Source organism: Colias croceus, chromosome 23 (genome assembly GCF_905220415.1).
Source record: "Colias croceus chromosome 23, ilColCroc2.1".
Lineage (NCBI taxonomy): Eukaryota > Metazoa > Arthropoda > Insecta > Lepidoptera > Pieridae > Colias > Colias croceus.
The window spans coordinates 2,713,677-2,736,944 of NC_059559.1; the positions used below are offsets into that span (position 1 = coordinate 2,713,677).

Genomic DNA, 23,268 nt, shown 5'->3' on the forward strand with positions numbered 1-23,268 from the left:
ACGTGAAAACTAACGGTTCGATTTCGATGAAACTTGGTATAATTATACCTTATTATCCTGGGCGTAAAATAGGATACTTTTTATCCTGGAAAAATACGTAGAAAAAAAAAAATAAACTAAAATTTTCAGTTTTATCCATAGACGTTGTTCTATACCGCAGTGGATTCAGCGCCGTAACATGTAGCTCCGAAAGTCGGATTTGGCTTGAACCGTTTGCGTCACACGAGAGCCGCACGATGCCACGCCTGCCACGACTCCTATATAAGGACTGCGATCCGCGCCGCGCGACGCCCCGTCCGATTAGGGCCCTTCTGGCCTCCTCCACTCAAGCGACAGCTCAAGCCGAGGTTCGTGGTCCCCGTCAAGGGGGGACGCCCTTGTGCATGTCGCTACCAGGGTGAACCTTCAGTTCACCCCCGCGTCCGCGTTAAAATGTAGAAGCCCTTCTGGCTAACATTGAGAAACACCACACAAAAAAAAAAAAAAAAAAAAAGCCGCGCGACGCATAAAATTTATGAATTTTGATGCGAGCGGACGTGTCCAGTGTGGCGAGCGGTCGTTCTTATTGGAATAAAATATATTGTATGCATAATAATAATAATTAACATATTAATATTGTTTTCACCGTAAATTGGTTTATTCATTAAACTCATAATTCTCTCTGTCATCTCATTTCATTGTACATATTTGTAACTATACATATTATTATAATAAATCTGTAGAAGGGTCAATTCTGTACATTGAAAATAAGTTGAAAATATTGAAAAAATAAATACCAGGGGGTGTTACTGGATCGATACCAAACCCAAATACTTATGTGTTTAAAAAATTTTTTGTCTGTCTGTCTGTCTGTCTGTCTGTCTGTCTGCATCACGTGAAAACTAACGGTTCGATTTCGATGAAACTTGGTATAATTATACCTTATTATCCTGGGCGTATAATAGGATACTTTTTAAATAAAATACGTAGAAAAAAATTTATCTTTTCAGTTTTATCCATAGACGTTGTTCTGTAGAACCGCGAACACACGTTGCGTATTATTATAGGCCTAGCCGTATTTGGGTCCAATATATATTTATAAGATATCATTGTCAGAGTTACTCAAAATGAAGAAATAAACCATCCACGCGAAGACCGACATCCGCGCGGACGGAGTCGCGGGCGGAAGCTAGTAATGAATAAATATGGAAATAAGGTTTGACAGTTGACAACCGACTCGAATATTTTTCTGCGCACAACTGAGAGCGAGTTAGGTGATCTTACCTTACTAGTGACACGTGGGCCACGCCCACATCGCACTTCTATTAAGTTCTTACTGTTCTGTGTTGCCACGCCATTATAAACCACAAAAGTAGTTTAAGATTAATGTGTTCACTTGTTTGTTGATAATTTTGTAGACTTTAATAAATTATTGAAAAAAAAAAAACAATATTTTTTATTAATTTCCCTGAAAATATATTTGGCTTTAAAAATCCACCTTTCACTAAACTTCTCTGCATATGTTTGCTTGTCTGAAAGAAATCGCTTATGCAGCCAAAATTTCGACTGTTCTCAAAAGAAGTTTCATCTTTGTTAAGTTTTTCATTGTTCGCTACTTTCGGGAATATATTGCATAAGCAAAGTCGATAAATATCGTAAACATCGCAAACTTTTTTAAATTCGAACTAGTAATTTCCGAGTTCTATAGTTCAAGTAAAATGTATACATCCATACTAACTATCCATAGTTACTAATATTATAAATGTATAGATGCGAAAGTAACTCTGTCTGTCTGTCTGTTACTCAATCACGCCTAAACTACTGAACCAATTTTCATGAAATTTGGTATGGAGATATCTTTATACCCGAGAAAGGACATAGGCTACTTTTTATCCCGGGAAAATGACGCAATCCCGGAAATCCCACGGGAACGGGAACTATGCGGGTTTTTCTTTGACTGGGCGGGCGAAGCTGCGGGTGGAAAGCTAGTTTAATATAAATATAAGAGCTTTCTGATTTTATTTCTTGTTTGTGAATCATCATCATATACCGGGTGAAAATTGAAATCGTGAAGTGTGCACAGACGATTAATCCGTAACTATTACAGATATCAAAAAACTTTAAACTGATATTGCAAGTATTATACCTGTATACCTAACAATAAAATAACAATAAAAACTATTTATAAATAAAACGAGAAATATCCAAAAACATGAAACGCTCCCATAACGACTACACCCTGTATGTACTACTGCTGGGACACAGGCCTCCTGTGAGAGTACAGGCCATAATCCACCACACTGGCCAAGTGCGGGTTGGCGGATGTCACTGAATATGGAAAGGTAAAGTTTTTAATTAAATTCTATGTTGGCTAGTCTGTAGAATATTGTAGGATACATGGAGTACAAGAAAACAAAGGATTGGGAAAAATACTTTATTATTTACAAAATTATACAATATTCGATAACTCAAGTTAGGTATATGCAACACTATTAATGTGAAAAATGCTAATAAATCTATTTTATATTATAATGAATATTTGAAAAATATATTAATACTTATTCTTTTATTGTATGTGTTAATAACTACATTTTAAAGATTTTTCCAAACAATCAATGCAAACAATGAACACTTTATAAGGTAAGGGTTTACTGGCTATTTGAGTGTCGCACTAAAATTTATAACAAAAACATAACCTTAAATATTAATGTTATAGAAAATTGTAATACTTGTAGTATTTTACATTTTATTTATATTTTTCAAACTATATCTGTAGGATAATTTAATCTATGTTTTTTGTCCAAAGCATAATTTTCGCAAGTAATGGCATTTCATTTTATTTTTATCTGACGGCACCAAAACGACGCGACGCGACGGTTCATGGTTTTGAATTTTTTGTGTACTTTTTTTTATGATTATAAAGTGTGCGTTACCCAGGCAAAATGTTTTGCTTTAGAGAGATGAGACTTAAACAAATAATTAGTGTATCATGAGGAGCAATTTGTTTACTAATAGCAAAATTTGTTTGAATTGTAGTTTTTAAGTTATTTAAGAAAAACAAATTTTGCTGGAGTGACGTTTGAAACGTTACCCAGGCAAAATCGTCTTTCAAAAATTAGTTTCAGCACGGAACCAAATACATGAATAGATAGCTTTTGTTGAGTAGTAAATGTTTATAAATAGCAAAATTTGTGTGTGGTATAGTTCTTTAGTTATTTAAGATTTTGCTGCGGTAACGTTTTGGGATTTCCCAGATCTCGAAAACGGCTCAACGCAGAAGTTTGAAAAAAATACCAATAAAAGACCTTAATTTGTTTAAATTTGTTTAATCATTAGTTTTTGATTTGGTTGACGTAAACCAATGTAATTAAATGGTTTCAAAAATCAGAAGAAGCGGGTTTACATGTAAACCAATACACTTATAACCAAATAAACAGCTGTAAAAAATACCCGTGGTTCGACGCTTGTTTACAGCAGACATTTTAGATTTCATACTTTACACGTTAAGAAGATAAAAACAAATTTGATTTATTTTAGACTGGTCGTACTTTAGCGATCGAATACGCAGTTCCCATAACATTAAGAAACATGGCATACTTTAAACAAATTAAAATGATTCATGAAAATTCTTTCCTGTTAATTTCAGCCTTGAATTACGGCTCTAATGAAAGTTATCTCAAAAACAAGAATATGTCAGCAATTCTCTAATAAGCCGACCAAATTGAAAAGGTCACGTAAAAGCGACTGCACCGTACGTACGGGTAATCTTCGCAAATTAGCAGCTTGGTAACCGATGTTTTGTACAGTTAAGCAGAAAAACGTTATTCGTGAAGCCGATTTTTTAATATTTTTTAAGTGCAGTACCATATTACACAATTTTTACTAGTTAATAAAAGTGTAATATCATAGTGTATAATTTATAGTGTGATTTAAAACAATACAAACATATATACATGTAGCTATATTTTTAGTACTTAATTTGTTGTTTCTGTTAAACCAAATGTTTTATTTTGATACCACAACGCAAAGCCACGCTAAAAACGTTTTAACGTTCTTGATGCTAGTCAGAGCAGCGCGCATCGCTGTGTGCAATGCAACGCAACAGCTATATGCCTTGTCTTACTTACTCTTTAGCTGTGAGTAGTTGAGTACGCTCTATCTATGGGTACGCTAGCTCCGACCGAACCAATGAAACAATCAGTCGTGAACCAAGTGTTTTGGAGAGAAGTGCTTGTGGTTTATGTGTGTGTGTACGACGACGTCTTTGAACGATGTGAGTATTAAATGTTTTTATTTTACAGTACAGTTGTGTTTCAGTATGAAGTAAAAATAATTAAAAATCATTAAAAAATAAACGATTTATTTTCAAAATTAAAATAAATTAAAATATTCAAGTTAAACCATAGGAAACGTTATATTCCAATTAGACCTTTTACCCTTACCCTTTTCTATTAAGTATTACACTTAATAATACGAGATAATCGGAAAAAATAAATATTTTTTCAAGCAAGTCGTAAACAAGTAAACAAATGGCGGCCATTTTGTGTCGATCACTATAATATTGTCATTGTTTTTGAAGTGAATCTTTATTCTTTTCATATCCAATGGGCATAATAATCATTAAGATAATATTTAGATAATATTAATAATCATTAGACCTGTGGCAGTCACATGTAATGTTAAAATATTCACTCTAAGTAACACGTAACAAAACTCAAAAATGTTGATGCTAAGGCAAAGCAATACATATAATTTGTATGAGACTGATTTTTTAAATAAAAATAATGAATCTTAACCATTTTATTATTTTAACTAACCTGACCAGAAAACTTTTGTATTCAACTGTACTAACAAAACATCTATATTATCCTGTTCATTTCAGATGGTTGCGCTTATGTATGGTGCGGTCGCTTTTATGTGACCTTTTCAATTTGGTCGGCTCATTAGAGAATTGCTGACATAATCTTGTTTTTGAGATAACTTTCATTAGAGCCGTAATTCAAAGCTGCAATTAACAGGAAGGAATTTTCAGGAATCATTTTAATTTGTTTAAAGTATGCCATGTTTCTTAATGTTATGGGAACTGCGTATTTGATCGCTAAAGTACGACCAGTCTAAAATAAATCAAATTTGTTTTTATCTTCTTAATGTGTAAAGTATGAAATCTAATATTTCTGATGTAAACAAGCGTCGAACCACGGGTATTTTTTACAGCTGTTTATTTGGTTATAAGTGTATTGGTTTACATGTAAACCCGCTTCTTCTGATTTTTGAAACCATTTAATTACATTGGTTTACGTCAACCAAATCAAAAACTAATGATTAAACAAATTTAAACAAATTGAGGTCTTTTATTGGTATTTTTTTCAAACTTCTGCGTTGAGCCGTTTTCGAGATCTGGGAAATCCCAAAACGTTACCGCAGCAAAATCTTAAATAACTAAAGAACTATACCACACACAAATTTTGCTATTTATAAACATTTACTACGCAACAAAAGCTATCTATTCATGTATTTGGTTCCGTGCTGAAACTAATTTTTGAAAGACGATTTTGCCTGGGTAACGTTTCAAACGTTACTCCAGCAAAATTTGTTTTTCTTAAATAACTTAAAAACTACAATTCAAACAAATTTTGCTATTAGTAAACAAATTGCTCCTCATGATACACTAATTATTTGTTTAAGTCTCATCTCTCTAAAGCAAAACATTTTGCCTGGGTAACGCACACGATTATAAAGGCACTGGTACACAGACCACTTGTTTTTGAGATTCCCCAACATTTTCATTTGTATTATAAAAAAAAGTTGGTAGGCACATAGATTGCAATGCTATATACTTTCAAGGATAATAATTATAGGATGACAAAACATATATATACTTGCTGCCCAGAAAACTTGGGTTATAGTTATAGAAATTCTTAAATATAGTCACTAATTTAATTAAAGTTTTAATATGCACAGCATTAATTTTACAGATTTTTTTCAATGCAAATTTTAGTAGGTATGTAGATAAAATATTTTTTTACTATACTTAACTATATTTGCACTTATAACTAAATACCAACTTAATGGCAATTCTTACTAACTATTAGGAAGATTTAGATCGATTGGATTTCATTTCCATATCATAATTATTAAGGCTGGTTGCAGAGCTTGACCGACCGTCAGTGCGTACCGTCGGTCCTGACGATACGCATCAACAATTGTATGACTATGACACTAATGCGCATGACAATACGCGTGCGTATGGTCGGTCTAGCTATGAACGGTTTTATGAATTTCCACACATATGACAAGCGCGACTGACGTAGGCACGCACTGATGGTCGGTCAAGCTCTGCAACCAGCCCTATACTTAACGATTTTTAAGAAGGATGTAAGTTTCGGCTCATGTTTTTAATATTATAATGCATGGATATGGTCCATAAAAATTTATGTTATTTTTTCTGTTGAAATTGGTTCATACAAAATATGGGTTAATTCTTTTCATCTATTACAAATACAAATTAAAAGTTATATAATTATATAAAAAAAAACTGACAAATTACATGCACCAGGACGATTTTGTTAAAAATGTGATTTTTTTTAAATATAGGTATTCTAAAATATTACATGTTATGTACAAATTTAAAAAATACACTCACGAAATATCAAATACGAAAACCACTTGTATACTAAAAATTATCTAAATAAATAAATAAATAAAATATACATAGACAGTAAAAAAAACAAATGTTACACTATTGCACTTCTCCTTTATGATTTATGGCCGATTTTTCAATCCTTGGATAAAACTTACCCGTCTATTAAAGTATTACAGGATAATATTAAAATGTAACCTGTATACTGTCAAATACGGGCAATTAGAATACATTTCAAAAATGATGGTATAATACGTTATTCGACGAATAAGTTTTAACCAAGGATTGAAAAATCAGCTGTTAGAACTTTAGAAGTACATATATTTAATATTTTTTTAATACTCAATTGTTGAAGTTATACTTCTTTTGGCGCGATGGAGAAAAATGATGAGAGTGAATTTTTACGATGCGCGCGCACACCGACACCTAAATTTAACAACATGAAGTTAGTTCTAGGTGGTCTGAAAATTGATAACTATGTTCAAGTTGTATTTTCTAGTATTTTTTCCAAACGCCAAAGAAGTATAACTACTAACGCGTGTACATAAGTACACACACTCTTTTTTTAAAGTGAAACTTTTATTACATCGTCTCAAACTTTTTGGTCTGTGTAGCGCATGTCGCGTGTATCGCGGCTGCCGAGTAGGTATACCTACTCGGCAGCAGACCGACACGCGACATGCGCTACACAAAGCAGTGTTCGGAACCGTTCGAACAGTTTCACTTTTACCGTGGTTTCATAAAACCACACAACATTTTTTTTAGTTTTGTAGTGAAAGAATTACAACACAAATGTATCGAATATCATGTCTAAGAAATTTAGCAGCTTCATAAATCTCGGCCTGTCTTCCATTCGCTCCTTCTTTATCGGTTTCTGCTCCTTTGGTTCTGAAATTTATATAATTCATGTTTGTATTCATGTTTAGATGGCAAACTGGTAAGTAACCCGATTTTGATAAATTTAGATCATTTATTGGACAAATAAAAATTTTGCAATGCATAAAAAAAACGTGCAGTCACTTATTTTACTATAATATGAATGAAATATTATTTATGTATGGATAGTAATGAAAAAGAACTCTCTTCAACATTAAACTTTTATTAAACCTATCCTTGAATCAAACAACATTTCTCTCTATGCCTCATAAATTCACAACAATAAAAAAGCAAAAAATCATTGAAGCTTGTAATTTATTTTCTCTAAAAATTATGACTAATATCTCATGTACCCATCCACCACATTCAATAAAAAAAAGCGCAAAAAAAAAAAAAATATTCTTACCTGCCGCATCGAACCTAGCGCCCTCATCGAAGACCATCATCTGCTCGTTCATATCTGACCTGTCTAGGAATACGTGTATGCTATACGCTGATATCGCATGCGACCATGCTCCGAACACTCCTATTCCTGGGGTAAAAAAAAAAAAAAAACATTTTTTTTTAGCTCATACTGATCAGTCTTGAGAATTTGGTAAATTGTTTTTTTTCTTCTTTCTCTCCGAAGCTATCTTATAATACGATTTTTGTGTCTGGAAAAGTTTAGATGTACATAGGCTACTTTTTACCACACTGAAAAATCTCATTCCAATGTGAATTTACTTTGACTAGGCGGTATGAAAGCCTTTTTTTAAATAAATTAAAGGTAGACTTTGAATAAAAGCTTGTGCTTGTCAAATAATAAACATTTCTATTAAAACTTTCAACGAATAATACCTTCAACATTTATGTATAACACAACATTATTTGCACAATCATTTTCCACAACCTCACCTACCAATGGGCCGAGGAAAGTCAGCTGGTATACTAACAATATCCTTGCCGCATGTGATCGAGCTGAAATTGTGCCTGTCCACCTCATAACTGGGTCTGAAATTAATTTGATTTACATTCAAGTAAGTGAGAACATGCTTCCTAATCCTACTTCCTATCTATAATATAAAAATGTATCCCAAAATGTGTTGGTAAGTGCATAACTCGAGAACGGCTGAACCGATTTCGATAATTCTTTTTTTATTATATTCCTTGAAGTACGAGGATGGTTCTTATGTAGAGAAAACGTTAATATGTACCACGGGCGAAGCCGGGGCGGACCGCTAGTTAATTATAAATGCGAAATTTAGTGAGGATCAATATATTATGTTACTCTTTCACGTAAATACTACTGAACCCATTACAATGAAATTCAGCACACATATAGAGGGTAACAGGATTAACACATAGGATAGATTTTATCCTGTGAAATCCCACAGGAACCAGAACTATGCGGGTTTAACTTTGAAAACGCGGTCGAAGCCGCAGGCACAAAGCTAGGCACATCTTATATCAAAGTGGGAACATTTGTTTGAAAAATGATTTAATTAAAAAACTATTAAACTAATAAAAAGGGGAATCCTAGTGTGGGGACTAGTGTATCTTTATTACATGCCCGTTATTTTTATACGCAATTTTTACTGTAATCAATCTTAATGTACTACACTTTTTTAAGAAACAAATAAATGATTTTTATTTATTTATTTAAAAAAAAATATTTAACATTCATCAATTCATCAATGTATAAAATGTAATGAAAAATATTTTATCGTACACCATTAACAAATTTTAACAAGGTAAAAGAAATAAGTGATGGATAGACGGAAACTTTGTTTTATATCTAATATCTTCTATGTAGGTACTTGGTGATTTATTGAATAAATAAATGCTTTTAAATAAAAACATCTCAATATTAAGGTAGGTCATACAGGCTTAAATATATAAATATATATATCTATATGTCTATATATACATAAGTTATTTGTACATATATACTAATTCTAGCAAATGTGCCAAATACAATAAATCTTATTTGACCTTCATGTATTATCACAAAATAATATACATTGTATTTCTGTCTTGCAATGGACTATAAAATATTTATGTTCATATAAACAGAAGTACATAATATTATATAGTATTATATATAAAAAATGAAACCAGTTTTCCTTGGTCTCGGCATCACACATGATTGGGTGGACCGATTTCGATAATTCTTTTTTTATAATATTCCTTGAAGGATGAGGATGTTTCTAATGGTAAGAAAACATAAACATGTACCACGGGCGAAGCCGGGGCAGACCGCTAGTAGTATTATAAATGTGAAAGTTTTACTTGACTGTCTATAAGACTAAGTTACCTAATCATTCTGTATCTCAAACAAGATATTTTTTTTATTAATTTAGATCAATATTCCTACTTAAAAAATTAACAATGTTGTTAAAAAACTCAAAAAGAAAAGGCTAGAGCACTTTAGGCTTTTAATTCACATAATAATGTGTTATGCTAATAGGACACTGAATAAATATCAGTGAAACTAATGCTAGATTAAGGTCTGCCCATAGTAAATTTATGGTGTAATAATTGTTCTATCATCATATACAATAACATACTGCATATAGTAAACTATACAATGTTGTATAACAACTATCATCCCAATATGAAAGTATTTATCGAAAATTTACCTCAAATTATCAGCTACATACAAATCAGCGTCTCCACTAAGAGATGTGAGCTCTACCAGCAAGGGGCCACCGTGCCCCAATTGCCAATAAGAGAAATTCCCTGCTCCTACTGCCCCTATTACTGTGTCCAACAACATTTTATCAATAAACACCATACGGAAAACATTTGATAGTAACGACCACATGGTCGACACGCTGATTATAGCAAGCAAAAGAAATATAAATTCACGCCTCATGTTTAAAATTTTATCATATGTTTTTGAAAAACATTGAACGGGAATCGATAGAAAATACCTTTCCTCAGAAAATACAAAAATAAAATCTGACAATTTGAAGGTTGACAGGCGGGTGAAATAGAAGTATGTCAACGTCAGAAATAATAAAATCGGATACTCGGGTTGGATTAATTTTAAATTTAATTTAATTTTATGAACATGGACTAACTCTAGTCTTAATTAAACATCCAATCAACAAGCAATAAACCCACAAATAAACCACAATAAATAGTCTTAAATTATTTTATAATAAGAATTAAAAAAAAAATTCTGGCTTCTGCAATGATATAAAAGCAACTATAACTACTTTTATGTTTTTATTTTATATTAGAACGTTAGGTCCTGTGGTTAGGTCCTAAGTTTAGGCCTATCATATACGCGATCTCCACCGCCCGGATCCCATGAAAATTTGCCTAGTAAGTAGGGCTGCTGCAAATGCGTTTATCGCTTTAAATGGGAAAGAGATAAGTATAAGGAAAGGATTGACGACGTCATGTCACGACGATAATATTCCCTATCTAAGTTCCCTATATTAACTGGAAGAAAAGAGAAAAAGTATAAGTACGTAAAGGAGAAAAGGATGCAGGCAGACGATGAACTTCTGAGTTCTAAAGGACTATAGGACTATAGTAACTTCTCCGGTGCGACCTGGCCCAAATCATGACGAAGCATGTTCTACTACCATATTAAAATTATTATTAGTACCTAAAAAGTCCAAAAAATCATGTAATATAATGCGTAATGTGTTCGTCTATTCTCTGCAATATAAAGCAAATTAAGATATCCCTTTGGAGTTTTTATAACAAGAAAACAAGTACCTATACCCAGAAGTACATAATTCATTGTGTAATAACATTATAAGACGTTTCCAATGTTGTTAAACCTGACAAACAGGAAACATGTTGCCTGTGACTATAGATACTTAGGTAGATAAAGTTATCACTGATAATATTAATCTAATAGTGGAAAATATCCGTTTATGTCTTTATTTGTTGAAATATCCGTTGTATTCATATTATAACTAGCTGTGCCCCGCGGTTTTACCTGCATTGTTTCGTTCGTATTGGTATCTCTATATCCTTCCTCAATAAATGGGTTCCTTATATTAGCGCGTTCAAACAAACAAACTCTTCAGCTTTACAATAGGTATATCTAGTACCTATAAGTAGATTAATAAATACTTTTATGTAATAATAAAAAAAATGTTTGTTTATCAAAAAGGGACCGAAATAACGTAACAGATTTTGATGATATTATTTTGTTTTCAGGTGTTGCAGCTAGTTAGTTAGAAAAAAAATGTTTTTCTAAAAATTATTTATAACTAGAAAATTTCACATCAGTTACATATTTTATTGTCGTGAACAGCGACCTGTGACGACTTGATAGTTGTTACTAGTTTTGACCCCAACATCTGCTCATAACGGTTATTATAAAAAAGGGGAATAAAACTATCGAACAAAGAGTTACAGAGTAATAATATGTTTATTCTGTTACTAAAATATACTTAGTTGACCGCCTAGTAGTACTTGATGCGAAAAAAAAATATTTTGACTAATAAATTATTTAAATTTTGGTCTTATTGTAAAGCTAGCTAAAGGATTAGGATAAATCCTAATCCTTTTCTTTTAAATAGTGGATAATGCTTTTACCTAGGGTGCTCGGGGAAAGGGCCCTGAGTTATGTCGGACTCACCCTGCATAGTGCAGGGACCTACCGACAAAACTCCACTGTGTTGAAAACAAATCCTTATAACCTATACATAGAATGTAGATTAACGCCACAGTAGTACAATATAGGAAATAATATTAAAAATGCTATGAAATAAAAAAAATGTCGTTATGTATACTTCTTTGTACTTACATATTTTTATTTTTTAAATATCTGGTAGGTATTGTGTATTAATGTGTGTTAATTAGATATCGTATTATCAACAATATTTACTATCGTAAAAAGCATAATAATTATTACTATATTATGTTTTGTAAATATATGACGTAAAGAACAAGCAATGAACGATAAGAAAAATTTTGATTACAATAGCGTGTTGGTAACTTATCGCTTACAGTTACACGAAGGAAAGTTATAACATCAAAATGATGAGAATATATTTTATACACTTATTTGATGACTTATTGGGGCAAATCTATACTTTATATTATAAAACTGAAGAGTTTATTTACTTATCTCAGGAACTACTGATCCGATTTGAAAAATTCGTTCGGTGTTAGATAGCCCATTTATCGAGGAAGGCCTACGGGCCTAGGTACTACCTAGTTATTATTATGTGCTATAGCACAGTATTACAATATCCCTAGGAAATATTGTATACTGTGGCAACAGGATATGATTTCTTGTATTGATGTATCATTTCGCTAAGTCCACTGTCCAACTCCAACAGGAGCGGAGCAATGCGGGTAAAACCGCGGGGCACAGCTAGGCGGTATTTATGGTAATTATTTTATACATTATGTTGTTTGTTTTTTTACGATGAATTAATCAACATATCTAATATATATTATAAAGGCGAAAGTTTGTATGGATGTATGGATGTTTGTTACTCTTTCACGTAAAAACTACTGAACCGATTACAATGAAATTTAGCACACATATAGAGGGTAACTAGGATTAACACACAGGATAGTTTTATAATACGCGGGCGAAGCCGCGGGCGGAAATCTATCTAGTTATTTTATAAAACTACTGCTACATGTACTACAAAAGATCTATCATCAATTGTCTGTAACTACAAAACTACAAGTAGGTACCTACAGTACATAAATACTTATGCCATTTTTACACATTTTTATTTTTTGTAACCCGGGTAAAGCCGGGTGTCGGGACAAGCTGCTGGTCGTTATGCGGGTAACATGTGTTTCACTCAAGTGTGATTTTTTTTAAATATATATACTTACTGGCATCGAATGTCCCAAACGGATGAACATTCTAGAACCATTCTAGAATAAAAGTCTCTTCCGTTCAGATCTTTCCTCTTCCTTGAAATAAACGCAGATGAATAAAAGTCAATTAAACATTTTTTTTCTGTTTACTTCTAATACAGTTTACCAATTATGTATCTGTGAACCTACACAATATGATTTTTTTATTACCTACCTACCATTACAAATACTTTTTTATTACTTTGATATACAGATTTTCCTTTGTATGCTTAAATCTTTAAAACTACGCAACGGATTTTGAAGCGGTTTTTTTTTAAATAGATACTATAGAGTAATTAAAGAGGAAGGTAAAAGGTTGTAAGTATCTAATTTATTAGGTTCTAGACAAAGCAGGCGAAACCGCGGGCGGTAAGCTAGTCATTGATAACTCTCAAGACATTCAAGGTGTGCTAAGAATTAAGATTGATCGACTCACAATGAGAACCTGTTTTAAATTTAACAATATTCAAATTTAACAATAGAGGTTAATTTATAAAAACCTTTTACTGAAGAGCAACTGAGATGAAGAGGAAAGGCAAGTTAAACTTGTTGGTCTCAGGTTTGGTTATGGAAATAATTGTATTCTTACATTGCATTGTATAATGGTGTCAGCATCATCAGTAAAAAGGGGATTTCATGACGAACCAAAATAAATGTATAAAAATTAAAAACCATCACATAATTATTATATTTAACTAGCTGCGCTCCGCGGTTTTACCCCCGTGTCTCCGCTCCTTTGGTCTAAGCGTGATGATATATAGCCTATAGCCTTCCTCGATAAATGGGCTATCTAACACCGAAATAATTTTTCAAATCGGACCAATAGTTCCTGAGATTAGCGCGTTCAAACAAACAAACTTTGTAATATTAGTATAGATAATTAAAAGTTTTATTTTCATTAAAAGTAGCTCTATAAGCGACATGAATCAATTAGAACACAAATTTGCTAATTTTTATTTTTATCAATATTTTTTTTAATGTTATGAAATTTATCAATGTGTGTCACTGAGGTGTTACTCATTTTATGTATTCTAATCTCTACCACGATTTAAAAGATGACTAAGCTTCAAAAACATTAAACAACCTGAAAGTACCCTTATTGCAGGAAACTTCACGTTACGTATCCAATTATGTTATACGTACTAGCTGCTCCGCGCGGTTTCACCCCCGTGGCTCCTCTCATTTATTATTTATTTATTTATTTATTTTATTCTTTATTGTACATAATATACCAACATAAATAAGCTAAACTAAAATTAAATACAATGAAAACACACGGCAAATACGTACTAAAAGGCGGCCTTATTGCTCAAAAGCAATCTCTTCCAGGCAACCCTGATTGGTAAGGAATGTATGCTAGAACGCGACTTGGCGCCAATTCTATAAATAAATTAAGCATTACATACAATATAAATAATAAAAATGATATATATACAATAATATACATATATAATATATATTTATATAAATATAATATATACTTACATATTCTATAAATATACATACACATAATAGTACATAACCTACTAAATACACTACAAAAATACAGTACGGAAAAAAAAAAACAGACAAACTATTATATAATATAAAATAAATATAAGCAACACATTATAAAGACAGGAAATGATTTTTGACAAGAGCTTTAAAACTTTTGACATTTTGCGCCCGCCTAATGGATTCAGGCAGAGCGTTCCAAAGTTGAATAGAGCGAGCAGTAAATGAAGATCCATAGAAATTAGTGCGGCGAACCGGTGTAGAAAGAAGCAGAAGATTAGAAGAGCGAAGAGAGAGTGAGTTATTTGAACTAAGGTAATTAAATTGAGTTTTAAGATACCCTGGCGTTTTAGGATCAAACAGAACACAGTACAGAAGGTTAAGTATGTGGGCATCCCGGCGAAGACGGATGGGAAGCCAATTAAGTTTTTTGCGAAATTCGGTGACATGATCAAATTTACGTAAGCCAAAAATAAATCTGATGCAGAAATTTTGCACCCTCTCAAGGATGTCTAGCTGATACTCAAAAAGATCGGGAAATGAGGAATCGGCATAGTCAAGGAGAGGAAGTAGAAGGGTTTGGGCTAACGCAATTTTGGTGGAAATCGGCAGAAAGTTTCGCAAACGGCGCAAATAGGATGCAGTAGCAAACACTTTTTTCCGAATTTGCTTGATGTGTTCTGTCCAGGATAAGTGCTGGTCGAGGTGCAATCCAAGACTTTTAACGGATTTGCAGATGGGGATGCGAGTACCATCGACCACTACATCCGGCAAACAATCCCAATTAACTTTGCTCATAAGCGGCTTGCTACCAATTATAATGACTTTAGTTTTTGAGGGGTTTACCTCTCATGTTGGTAGTAGAGTGATAATATATAGCCTATATATATAGCCTTCCTCGATAAATGAGCTATCTAACACCGAAAGTTTTTTTCAAATCGGGCCAGTAGTTTCTGAAATTAGCGCGTTCAAACAAACAAACAAACAAACAAACATACAAACAAACAAACAAACTCTTCAGCTTTATAATATTAGCTGTGATTATGTAAATTCTTCAAACCATATCCGTTGCCCGTACTGTAAAAAAGTCAAAATCATGAATAACATAAGAAAAAAACAGGTATCCGGGACGCGTCAGCTGGTTTTGAACCTGTTCAAAATAAAAAAAAAGACGCCTGCATCATGCGTGATTGGGACGGACGAACAGCTGATTAGATCCATCTCTTTCTAACATGTTGTAATCAATACGTGTGACAAGGATGGATAATGTTAGGGATGTTTTGGCTGCTCCGCGTGGGAGCTACCTACGCATTCCAGATTTTTTATAAGCAAGCTGTTTGCCGTCTTTCAGATGTTTATAATTAATAATGTAGTATTGTATGATTATTCATAATTTTAATTTTAGGCTACCACGGCCACGCTAGGTTAGAATGAAAAGTTTCGGCTGAAAATCGAAACAAATTTAATTGATTTTTTGCCATTTCAGAATTTAAAAGCAATTTTGAATTTAAATAGTTAGGTACACATAATAATTCATAACATTTACGAAATAATCTATACCCATACTACTCATACTGAGACATGCATAGCCCAGCAGACCCAGCTACAATAAATCTAGATCTTTCTGTTCATTTTATTTGGTGACTAGATTATTTCTAGAAAATAAAATTCATATACGAAATTGTGAGCGTCATGATGACTCATGCAGTCATGCTACATCTGGGGGCACGGTAGTGCCCCCGCCAAGACGAACCAAGCGAACAAGCGACGGGCACTACCTACCTTTTCTCGAAGCGCTTCGACGTTTTTTTGAACCCTCATAACTTGGGTTTGGATTATGCTAGATCAACAAAATTTTCGGGATATATTGTCAATAGCGGACTTATTGAATATATTAAGTTTTAATGACATTAGCTTTTATACTTCAGATTTTATTTATATCTAAAAAACGCTAATTTCGTCACTGACTCACTGATGATCATCAAAATTCTTATGGTATTTCCTAATGTCCTAGAAAGCTGAAATTTTGTATGTAAGCTAGTATTAGCACACAAACAACAAAAAAATTATAAAACTTGTAACTTTCATCCCCCATCCCCTTAAACTAGGGGATGGGAGTTTGTATGAGACCTGTAATTTTAAATTAAATTTTGATGACGCTAGAGGTCTAATCTAATAATCTAAAACTTGGTTCCCCTAGATATATATAGATATATATATGTTTGTTAAAAAAAAATTAAAAGTTTAATCGACATATAAAATTTTGTTACAAACAACTTACAAAAAGAAATGAAATCCCACCAAAAACATTTTCATGTAAAATGTTGCCAAGACGAGCCCATATGACTCGCACTGTCAAAAAGTTATCAGATCTCATGTAGAGCCAAGCTTCTAACACTACACGCCCTAACTCTACAAGGCCTAACTTCACAAACTCTACACCTTAGTCAAAATATGTGGCTTGGCCGTTCGTTACTACAAGAACTATTGTATAACACAAAAGTTAAATTAATTTTTCACCTTACGCCGATGTGAATGTAGCGAAATGGCCAAGCCTTTTGACTAAGGTGTAGAGTTTGTGAAGTTAGGCCTTGTAGAGTTAGGGCGTGTAGTGTTAGAAGCTTGGCTCTACATGAGATCTGATAACTTTTTGACAGTGCGAGTCATATGGGCTCGTCTTGGCAACATTTTACATGAAAATGTTTTTGGTGGGTACATGTTTTTAAATAAGTAACTAGCTCTAAGTCATAAAAATGTAATAAAAAAGACTCATATTCGTATTTATCATTTATCACCATAGTTAAAGCAAAAAATCATAAAAAAGTGCTTATTTATTTCTTTATTTTTTAATCATACAAAGATCCCATAAAAACATTTTGAAATATTTACAATCTAATAAATACCTACAATTTTTTTTTAATTAATTGTTATTTTAATTTATAAAAATACTTGCGGTCCGCCTCGGCTTCGCCCGTGGTAAGTACGGTCTACATGTTTACGTTTTTTTTTTTTCATAATAATAGATTCCGCAGCTCATTTTTTACACCTTGGGTTACATTATATTGCATTTTTGGTAAGGATCTCTTTTTTTTTTGAAAATGCAATATAGCCTATGTTGTTCAGTGAAGATGCAGCTTTCTAATGGTGAAAGAATTTTTGAAAACGGGCCAGTAGTTTAAGCGTGAAAACTGAAAACCATACATACAAATTACAAACCTTTATAATATTAGATTACTCACAATCATCTCAAAATCAGGTTTTTGTTTTTTTGTTCTCGAAAATAACTTTCGAAACTGGAATAAATTTAAAAACTGTTAATATGCATAGGTACCAACTGGTAGGTATTATATTATTCAACTAGCGGTCCGTCCTGGCTCCGCCCGTGGTACATATTTACGTTTTCTCTACATAAGAACCATCCTCGTACCTACTTCAAGGAATTATCGAAATCGGTCCACCCGTTCACACGTGATGCCGTGACAATGCGAAACGGGTTTTATTTTTATATACGTATTAGGTACCTAGGTGTAGATGTAGTCGTAGATGAATTAAAAACGAGTATAATTTTTTTAAACATTAAAATAGGTACGTATTACCTTTCTGTACCTACTTTATTATTTAATAGTACTTTTATCTAGATACGAATAGTAATATTATAAAGCTGAAGAGTTTGTTTTGTTTGTTGGTTTGTTTAATAATATTAGTACTTACCTATAGATAGAAGTATAGATTAGGTTTAGACAAAGCGGGCGAAGTCGCGGGCGGAAAGCTAGTTGTACATAAATTATAATAGGTACCTATTAACTAGGTCTTCTAGGTAGGTTCTGCGACTTTCCATACCTAAATTGCCTATAAAATGTTACAAAAAAATTAAACATAAGTACCTGCTACCTAATAGCTACGTGCCCCGGTAACACCCGTGACTTTCCACCCAATTTCCACCCTACAATTTTTCTTTGCAATAAAACCCCTTCTACAAGCTCAAACCATTTTGTTATTCTACAAAATTTGTCAAAATCGATAGACCGTACAACCATCGTTAAGCATTATTCACTCTTTTGAGATTAACAGAAATGATATTAGGTATATCGTGTAAATGACGTTCGGAATCCCAACGCAAAGCTGTTTTATTATATTATTTTTTATTAGAAAAATCAATCAATAAAAATTAATGGTTGAAACTTGAAACATTTGCTTTACTATAGGTCAAGCTATCTAGAGTATACCTAGGTACCTACAACATCAGCTGTCGAATACCCCACACGAAGATAGTATCGATTGAAATCGTATAGTTACAATCTGGTACTAATAATTATTATTTAAGTACCTAGGGTAATTGCGCCAGTTCGCGTCCACTTAGTGCAGTTGGAAAGTTTGAAGGAGAAAATAAAAATGTTCCAGAACAAATTTCAACGCAAAATTTATGTAACGTGTTCATTACATAGTCTATTTTAAGATTTACTTTCAATTGTCTTGGAAATATCATGTGGTTTTTATTTATCTAGACAAATAGCAGAATTAGGCGTTTTACCCAGTTCGCGTCCAAAAATTCCAGTTTGCGTCCACCTGTGGACCAGTTCGCGTCCACCAGCTTAGAAAAGGAATTAAGAGTGTATTGGGTGATTTTTTATCAGATAAATGCTAATAAAAATTAGATTTTAATAAATTATTTATTTACGAATATAGTTATTTAATAAAAACCGGTCAAATGTGAGTGGGACTCGCACACCGAGGGTTCCGTATTAACCTGTTTTTTTTCATTTGTTTTAACTGCAAATGATTATTTTTTCAATGTTTCCCTTATTTGTGCTATAAGACGTTGCTTCGTACCAAACTTCAAGTGTCTGTGTTCATCTAAAGTACCCTGTAGGTTTTAGATTCCCTTGCGAATGTCGAAATTTGCGAAAATTTGCAGCATAAACGGCTGTATCTTTTGATTACTTTGGCTTATAAGTTTGATTTTTTCACTGCTTCAAGGGACCGTAGACTTGAGTATTCAATATAAATTTCAGCTTTATACCTCTCCACGCGTTACTGAGAAAAAGGGTCTTGACAGAAAGACAGACCGGCAGACGGACATACAGGATATCAAAGTGATCCTACAAGGATTCCGGTTTTTCCTTTTGAGGTTCGGAACCCTAAAATCAACATTCACTGTAAGGAAACTGGAAAAACTTATTTATATTTATCTTCTCATTATTATTAGAACTAAAAAATTAAAAATTAACAAAAAATAAAGTTACGTTATGTAAATAAATAATAATCAGTTCTGTTAAGATTACCTACCTACCCTATTTTATAGTTTCTATTAAATTTATTTTTTGTTTATACTATTATTTTCTTAACCACAGACTTATTGACTCTCATTCTCAAAGACACTAGTCTGATTCTTAGAATACTCATTTTAAAATGAAAAAATAGCATAAAAATTATTTTATGTGAAAATTAAATTGTATGAAAATTTAAGTTATCAACTTGTAGTCTTAGTCAAAAATTTACAATCTATTTTAAATACATATTTTAACAAACAATTCATTGCTACGTAATGAAAAACAACGTGGACGCAATATGTTCTATTGTCATGCACTATAGGTATAGTTTGCGCCCACCGTGGACGCAAAATGGAAGTTGTACAAATTCGGTGTAGTAATTCGCGTCCACCTTATTTTAGCTATTAATTGTAAAAGTTATAAGCTGATTTATAATCCATACTATTCCATGTTTTGTTAGCAAAGTAAAGAAACAGTTACATATTCAAAAATTGACATTTAACAATAAGATACTTACCGTCAAACGCGACGCTGCGCACTATTTTTTTCTCAAAATCCCGCGCGTTTTAGCTCTTTCGTTTAATAGCCAAAATTAAATATTTTTTTTAAATAGGATAGGCGGTGCGCAGGCTTTTTTTGAATATGTGTGCATGTCTCTTATATATTGAGGTATTATCGGAAATTTTTCTTAGTACAATTTTACTTAAAGTATACTTATTTTCGTGAATTTTCTAAAAGATATCCGCAAAATGGACGCGAATAGGCATGTGGACGCGAACAGGCGCAATGACCCTACTTTCCGTCTTCTTTCATTATTTACGAGGACCTACGTACCTAGGTATATATTTTCATGACGTCAATAAGAATTTTATAATTTGTTTAATATCTACAATCAGCCAGCTGTTACTACAAGTATTTTATTAAAACAAAAGCGTCATATAAAACAAAATAACACTTCAATTCATTCATAATCTGTGTTCATAATACAGTGCCTAGTGCCTACGTGACGCCACAAAATCCTTTGTTGTTTTTATAGCTGTACTACACGACCAAATTATATGTTTTGTTTTCGTCAGTACATAACAAGTTACGACACATGACTCCCGAAACTGGTTGCGTAATAGACTACGTGATCATACGTGAATTCTTATTTGAACAGATACTTTTCACGAATTCTTTGTAAACAAACTATCAAACGTCGATAATGCTAACAGTTAATTCGGCTGCTTCAACAAAAACAAGCCGTTGTTATCTTATTTTTGTATAAATTATAAATAACACGCGGCCATTTTGAAAGTTAACCTACGACTTTAGGGCACACATATAAATTATAGAGAGTACCTTTGTGTTTACATTTAACTTTATTTGGTAGGGTTATATTTTAACCTCCTTGTTTTCGTTGGTTCTTTTTTTCACGCAACTCGAAGTTGCTCTCTACGCAGCAATAGGCACAGGCATAAAAATAAAGAGCGCTATTCACCACCTTACTAAAAATACGAATATTTTTATATTCTATAACGATTTATGTCTTAATCACAATTTACTTAATTATTGTATTTATATAATGACTATTTACAAGATTTATATAAGAATAATAATATAATAAGCTCAAAATATTAATCGTTTTAAGGTTTCACAGAAGTTCTTTTATAGGAATTCTCAGAAAGACGATTTGTAAGAAATAATGGGCTCATAGTAATAAACTTTATCTAAAATCTAAATGATGGAAAGTAAAAATTGAAACAGAGATTTACTAATCAGCAAACCTTTCTTTGTTTTCATTAGTATTATCATGTCGTAATTTTTTATTGTTTTGAAATTTAGTTTATACTACAATTATGTGCTATTAGGGTGGATTAATTAATTTATTCGTTCGTATTTTAAGCTTATGATATTAAAAAGAGCGCGTGTGCCGAATACACGTGACAGAAGTGGGACTTTGGCAATATTCAAAGATTTTCACGGATTCACTTTTTTCTTTACTAAACTTTACTCTCAACGTGCCCACTTTAATTATCATTCAGGAAATAAGAGCAGACATAATTATGAAGACAATGATCAGAAAAATTAAGATACTCAAACCTTTTTCTTAAATCTGGTAAAACAGAATGAATACCGATTATCAAATAATAAAGCTGTGTGGTAATATTGGTAATGCATATTATTATTATTGTCTGTTTTTATATTGAAATTTTTATGAAATGTGTCTTAATTATAATGAAGTTCAAACTAACAATCATAAAGTATTTTAAGAATATGAAGAGTAATAAAATATTCTTTTGATAAAATTTTTAATCTAGAAATAAAGTTTTACGACGTGATATTCATTCAAGAAATAAAATAATTTAAAAAATGCGACGGATCATTCGTTGTTAAAAATGCCGTGAATGGTTTGCTTTATATCCCCACTGCGCATACACCGCGCGCAGCCGCCATGACGCTATATATACCGTGAGCGCCCCCGACGTGACGTAGTCGAAATCGAGAGGTGAAGGTGCGAATAATGGAAAGGTGGCGTCCATATTTTGTTCTATTAATCGATAATCACCGGAGCTAGCAGTGCGAGTGTCGACAAAAAGTCGTGAAAGTGAAGCAGAACAGTGTTTCGACGTGTCATCCGCGTAGATCGACAGCGGTTCGAGGCCGAAATACGGCGGATTGCCTAGTCGACAGACGAGCGTATGCGATCGGCAACCATCTTGTTATTGTTAACTCGTGCATTACATAGCGCTCTACTCCGTGGACGTCCACGAACTACCGCTAAAGTGATAAGTGAACTGTCCGTCGTAGTTTATTGAGATCTTAAGTGAAGTGCTGAGCTGGAGATGAATTGCCAAGCGCAACAGCAACTTAGAGGGCGAAGACGTTGCGTCCGAAATGTACTGCCAGCGGCTTTGGGGGCGCGCCGAGACCGAGACCGCGAGAGGCGTGAGGAGCGGTACGCCGGAAGCAAGTGGGGCGCAGCGCCAGCCGCGGCCGCCCTGCCTCCACCGCCGACGCACTGGCGCCGCGAAGGCCGCTGCCGGCCCGAGCCCGACCGCGCTCTACCGCTCAAACTCCTTCTGAACGTCAGCGTCTCAGCATAAACCTGTGAGGACTCTAGTGTTAGTACCCGGGGGCGCAGTCCGACGCCGTGCCACGCCGTAGGACTGCGCCCCCGCCTCTCTTGTGCTAAGTTTT

General features: G+C 33.2%; 2 protein-coding genes across 4 annotated transcripts in view; one reads left to right on the forward strand and one right to left on the reverse strand.

Annotated features, from left to right (window-relative positions):
• The first annotated feature begins 2,900 nt into the window (after positions 1 to 2,900).
• Positions 2,901 to 23,268, forward strand: part of LOC123702162 (transmembrane emp24 domain-containing protein 5-like) — an 89,025-nt gene continuing 68,657 nt past the window's right edge. Inside the window, exons 1-2 of one of the 2 annotated variants that reach the window (XM_045649838.1) lie at positions 2,901 to 4,252; positions 4,862 to 5,708. The gene's annotated coding sequence lies outside the window, so the exon portion shown is untranslated. Of the gene's footprint in view, positions 4,253 to 4,398; positions 5,709 to 23,268 lie in introns of those variants that run through there. The other variant, XM_045649837.1, reaches the window with a different exon arrangement.
• LOC123702164 (UPF0669 protein C6orf120 homolog) lies at positions 7,117 to 10,423 on the reverse strand. 2 transcript variants are annotated; one of them, XM_045649840.1, is made up of 5 exons: positions 10,114 to 10,423; positions 8,394 to 8,485; positions 7,902 to 8,027; positions 7,374 to 7,507; positions 7,117 to 7,178 (listed from the first exon to the last, which is right to left on the reverse strand). In XM_045649840.1, exons 1-4 carry the CDS (start codon positions 10,347 to 10,349, stop codon positions 7,401 to 7,403), a joined length of 561 nt encoding a protein of 186 aa, XP_045505796.1. In that variant the 5' UTR covers positions 10,350 to 10,423; the 3' UTR covers positions 7,117 to 7,178; positions 7,374 to 7,400. The 2 variants fall into 2 exon arrangements, with proteins under 2 accessions (XP_045505796.1, XP_045505795.1); XM_045649839.1 differs by lacking the exon at positions 7,117 to 7,178 and having other exon boundaries at positions 7,294 to 7,507.